This window comes from Aplysia californica, unplaced genomic scaffold (assembly GCF_000002075.1).
Source record: "Aplysia californica isolate F4 #8 unplaced genomic scaffold, AplCal3.0 scaffold00293, whole genome shotgun sequence".
Lineage (NCBI taxonomy): Eukaryota > Metazoa > Mollusca > Gastropoda > Aplysiida > Aplysiidae > Aplysia > Aplysia californica.
In genome coordinates, this window is record NW_004797563.1 from 797,798 (window position 1) to 803,666 (window position 5,869).

At 37.8% G+C, this 5,869-nt stretch overlaps 1 protein-coding gene across 1 annotated transcript in view; it reads right to left on the bottom strand.

The window, feature by feature from the left end:
• Positions 1-459: 459 nt before the first annotated feature.
• LOC101863826 overlaps positions 460-5,869 on the bottom strand; it is a 17,284-nt gene continuing 11,874 nt past the window's right edge. Inside the window, exons 2-5 of the mRNA XM_005101687.1 lie at positions 5,302-5,482; positions 3,494-3,633; positions 2,872-3,029; positions 460-999 (exon numbers count right to left, since the gene is read on the bottom strand). Coding sequence (XP_005101744.1) covers positions 2,874-3,029; positions 3,494-3,633; positions 5,302-5,482 — 477 coding nt within the window. The 3' untranslated portion in view covers positions 460-999; positions 2,872-2,873. The remainder of the gene's footprint in view (positions 1,000-2,871; positions 3,030-3,493; positions 3,634-5,301; positions 5,483-5,869) is intronic.

Sequence of the window (5,869 nt, forward strand, 5' to 3'; positions counted from 1 at the left end):
CAGTTCACCTTGAGATCATCTTCAAACTATCTTAAGATCAGGAACTGCGTAGTGAGTGGGGGGCTTTACCCATTTCCTGTAGATCTAATATATATTCATTTCTGAACATATCGATCCAAGCTTCCTTGACCTCTGCATTTTAGTTGGGTTAACTGGTCTAAAGTCTTGTATTTTTGTGTAGTTTTTTACTCTTCTCTCAGTCATTAGTAATGAGATTTCCTGAGCGATCCGTTGTTTTTGAGTTGAAGCAAGAAAGGAAAAAGACGAGCTTTGGACACGACAGGAATAACAAGGTGTTTTTTTTTAATGACTTATGACCCAACCGGTTCAATTTCTATTGTAAATTTGACATTTAAGACACTTGATGTATCGTCTTAACGGGAATGCACAACACAGAACGAAAAAAGACACCAAAAAACACCAAAACAAACGGTAATGTAGATATTTACTCAAAAACCGTTTTCAAATTCATCCGATTTATTCAGTGTTCTGTAACAAGATAAAACAATTAGCAAACAATTTCTTTTTGTACCGGGTCTTGTACAAGTTCCTTAGTCACACAAACAGACATGTCAACCGAAATGCTGAACGAAATAGGTAAAGAGAAATAAGGGTACATTGAAAATGTAAAATCCAATAGCGATAAACAAAGAGACTAGAGACACGTAGCAAGAAGCGGGGCACCATTGGACGAAAACAAAAGCCATGGTAGGTTGCGTTACAATGTCTTTTTTAGTCCTTTAAAAAGCTCAGCATTCACCCCCACCCCCCGTCCATAACTAAACTACAGATTTAGTTTCTCTCATTAAGCCGGTAGGTAGTTCTCTTTTCAATCGTCCCCGATGACCTGCTCCATCTAGTGAGTGTACTTGATGACCCGAGTGGAGACAGCCGAGACAACCTCCCTGCCACAACCGAAGCCCGTGGAGACAATCCCTGCCACAACAGTAGACACCTGGTCCCAGCTCACTCACACAGCAGGGGGCTCCCAGAATGTTCCTGTACCATACGTTGAGTGGATGTCAAAGTAGGGTTCAATGAAACAAGGACAAGTCGTTTTGTTCATTTCGATAATTTATGTGTGTCTTTACTCTGCAAGTGCAGTCAAACTTTACAAAACGAACGTCCATTACCGACAATTGGTCTTGGACATCAAATATAGTTGTCTTGGACTGATTGGATGTTAAATGTTTTATGGCACTATCGACCCAATTTTGGTCATTTAAGCGCCAACAGGTTTCACTGCAACAAAATCAGACGTGTTTTAGTAAGAGTCTTTCGGAGCTCGCAACCGCACACGGTCACACTATTCTCATTATACTAAAAGGACGGACAGACATTTATGAACATTTTTGTAAATGTGGTAAAGACTTATTTACATTTGTATAATATACAATTATTAATTTCAGCGTAAGTATATATACACCGATAACGATAACTATATATTTTTATATTCTATTAAAATATAAAGTCCTATTTCTTTTACATAACAACTTAAAATTCGTTTAAGGTCTACAATGTCAAAAAGGGTTTTGATATTTTTGCATTTAAAATATTTCTAACGAACATCATTAAATTCGACACATTCCGTTAGGATGTGACGAACTGAAATTTGTGTTGCAAGCCACGCAAAAAGGAGCTTCCTCTCCGTGTCTTGGACTGTCGTATTGAAAAATCCAAAGAGTGGAAAGTGGAGGATCTTTTGGGCGATGCATTTTTGATTGGCAGTCGATAGAGCTGTAAAAGGAAATGAATCTGCCGATGTCCAGTCTAAAATGTGTATATTATAGCGATTAAACTTATTGGAATTTGAAATTCCCAGATAAATGGATATATTTTAAGAAAATTAACCAAGTTTTAAAGGAGGGGGGGGGTTGTTTAAATTGACGATTTTGGGTCAATTTACGGTATTTAAGACTTAAAATCATAATACTTCAACCATTTGTAAATCTAAAAAAATGCTTACGCTGTGTTACCATCATCTTTACGATTTTCTGTCCTAAACTTTTTTGCTCAATATGTAACAAAATGTCAATTTTTCACAAATCTTCAATTTCATAGTTTCTCATCTACTTGTAATTTACACCATAACCTAACTACAGGTGGAAAATCAAATCAATGCTTTCATAAACGAGTTACATCATGTATGATTATGTAATCGAATTCACAGGCATGAAGGGGTAGGTCAGTTATCCATCTCTAACTTTTCCTATTCAAGATATCCGAAATCCCAATTGTTCAAAATTGTATTCCATCAATGTACCAAATTTAGTTGGTAAATTTAAAAAATCCTTTGTACTTTCATGAAAGCTGTATTTTCAATATTCCTGCCGTTACCGTGGTGACTGTAGACTTTAAAAAAATAATGTCACATTTTAGAGATGTTTTCCAGTTTTACTTCCATGCTACAAGGCTTTATCTGAAAGGTCCTAGTAAAAGTTACCGAGACTTATAAACCAGCCCCTCCCTTTAAAAACTAAATTGTAAGGATCGACCTTTCTCAGTTTAAGGTAACTGTTCTCTGCATCAGGGAAAATGGTATCAGAAAGTTCGAAATACGCATACTAAATTTTTCATTTCTATCAGATTACGTGCCCCCTCCCTCCACACACACGTGAGCCTAGGTATCATAGGGCCTTCAGAAGCTGATCGGTTGGGTAGATACTTTACACTTCTTTAATTTCGCTAAGCGCCAAGGAAAAAGTCTGATGCTATCGGCCTGTCTGCTTTTGAGTACTTAGTTTTACTTAGCTTGTAACCAGCTGAGTATTCTTTTAATCGCCAGCATATTTAAAATGAAGTAAATGTGAACGATAGAAGTGTGACCATTAAAAAACCCAAAGAGTTAACTAAAATGTCCCGCAGATTTACCTCTAGAAACGACAGAGGCGGATTTTGCGGCACACAGCTTTTGAAGGAAGACTCAGCAGCAGGCCCACATTTTCTGGTCTGGCAATCTTCCTACATGTAGGTCTCAAGAATTTTGGAATTTTGCGGCAACCATTGGACAGAGCATCAGCAATTTTTTCCTGTTGATAGGTAAAATGAATTTGTCAAATCTCAGAACAAAAAATTTCTAAAGTACAAGAATAAATGAGGCAATATATTTATGGCGCTTTACTTTTTAAAAATCTACGTAAAATGTATTATGCTATAAGCGAGTCAAAAACGTAAGACATCTAGGCTACTCCCGTTTAAATAACAAATCGAAGCAAAGCCTACAAACACAAAGAGAAAGGCGTGTGCTTACACTGTACGAAAGAGCAAGTAAAAGAACGTAGTAAAAGAACGTTTCACAAGGTGGCATGCGTAAGTTTCTTGGTGTTAATTCTTGCAAAATCCGAAGTCGTCCTTGGGAAAGGCACTATGCTATGAATTCCAAGTTGGGAACGTTAAATTCAGAGGTACTGTCTAATGACAAGACATTGCTGAAAGGGAGTTTAGAATCCTATAATTTAAAAAAATTATATGTAGTTTTATACGAAAAGCCAACCTCTGGGACATCGTCTTCCAACAGTTTATCCAGAACCACATCCAGAGTTTTCACAGCGACCTTGCACAAGAAACACGCTTGTAGTCCTCTCCGTGCCTCTTCGGGCACTGGTCCTTGCTCTTGCTCTGCCTCCTCGGGCACTGTCAAACAAAAGGTGAAAACCAATGTGATACGGTTATATTCAAGGCTTAGGTTATGTTCAAAGTTAAAAATGCTGAAGGTAATAGTTTCTATGGCATACTTTAAATTAAGCTCTCCACGATGAATGTCTAGTAGAGGGCTTCCTTCCTAATACTACAATGGAGAACTAGATGTAGCAGGTCAAGCATTTTCAGAATGGAGGCCTCAAGTAGACCTTTATCCGATTTCCCCCAAAGGGAAGTTTACTTACTTTGTAGTGTTCTTTGAACCATTTTAATTTTTTTGGCTCGACCTTAGAAACCGATTCATCATCCAGTGCCAGATCTGAGACAGACATCGGAGATCATGGTTCTACATTCATTCTTCTGCGCTTAAAGCTACGCTTCCCCGATCTCTCCCCGTTTCCCATTTTTTAGGTTCCCTTAGTAGGTTGCTCTAGGCCTACCCCTTGCTCGTTTGCCTTCAATTTTGCCAGTGACAGCTAGATGTTCAAGACCTTTATGTCTATTCAGGAGTTCCAAAAAATGCATTGGTCTTTTCATGATTGTGAACAAAAATGAAGGGACAATAGGCGACAAACGTTTGATAAGGAGCGAGCCACACCAGAGCACCCACAAGTAATTTGTTCCGATGGTTCTTTGCCAGTAAAAAGAAATACAAGCACCATCACAACCAACATACTTAAGTCTATATTTTGATAGAGCTTAAAAAGAACACCACCCGAATCGCTTGTAAAGTGAGAATTGAAATATGAAAATACGGGAACTGAACTCCCATTTCCTTTAATGCAAAGGTGAAAGACCAAACCATTGCAACAGAGGCTGGCCGTGTGCCCTAAAAGTATAAATGTAATGTAACCCTAGTAAAATAAGTACATTATTTTGTCCATGATATTTGATATGCACACATATGTAATCCGATACTCCAACCGAGTGACGTCGCCATTCTAATCCTAATTAATGGTATTTTTGAAAATATTTACCCTGTCCATTTCATAGTAAATGAATTGCAAATATTTAAAGTTTTTCCACTTATCTGAAAACGTACCCGTCTTCCTCAGTTAAATAACGGACATCGTGCCTTTATACTTTTATTGAAATATAAGACAGGTGTTTTTTTACAGATACTTTCATGGTTCGATTGAGTTGACGTTTCACTACAGTTGCCTCGACTTGAGTGGGATGCAGTCTTAGACGTGATAAAATAAATAGGCCTAAAATGAACGAGTGAATGGAATAAAAACCCTCAGAATTAACTCCAGATCCAGAGTAGAAACGAATATTCTAAACAGTTATTGGAACACCCCAGAGTTATGAAAGACTTGACTTTTTAAATATAGGTCTAAATGGCTGATTGGGTAGATGTTTCACGGCACTATCGACACAATTTTGGTCATTTAAGCGCCTACAGGTTTCACCGCTACAAAATCAGACGTGTTTTTTTAGTAAGAAATCTTTCGGAGCTCGCAACCGCACACTATCACACTATTTTCATTGTGCTAAAAAGAACAAACATAAAAAAGTGATGATGTGGAGTGGGTTTATAGTGAAAAGTAATGGGAAAAAACCTTTTAACGCTTTATGTTTTATTAAGATTTTTAAAAATTCATTTGATGAGGACATTTCATAAGATTATTCTCAACAGTTATTGGAACGCCACAGAGGTACCTCTAGATCTAGTTTCAGCGTTGTTCGAGCGGCAGACGAGGGTGCACAGAAGGTCTTTAGGAATATGCTGCAGCAGCTGGACCAGATCGGACCCGCGTTGTTGGACCAAGTTCTCACACTTAGGCCTCAATGAACCGGGGAAGAAGTGGCACAATTTGTCCAGGCCGAGCATGAGCTGCTTCTGTAGACAGGGAAAACGGGGAAAACAAATTGGTCAGTCCGCTCCTTTTTGAAAATAGAACAAGTCTACAGTACAAAAAACAAGTTTCTGCAGATAAGAACGAAAAAGGCAAAATTCATTTATATATCTATTTTTGGTGGGCTAACTGTTACATAAGTTAGTTTTTTTGTTTAACATATATATTTAATTAATTTTTTTGTTGTTGGTGGGGGGTTGAGAGATTGAGCAAGTTATATCGTCAAATCTGAAATAGAGGCTACTCTATATATATGAATATCTGAACAATCGGATCGTGCAAATAGTAAGACAACAGAAAAAGGCGTAAGTGATATGCCCAAGTTGTACGAATAAGCAAATAAACATTTCGAGGGGAACAATTGCCTCCCC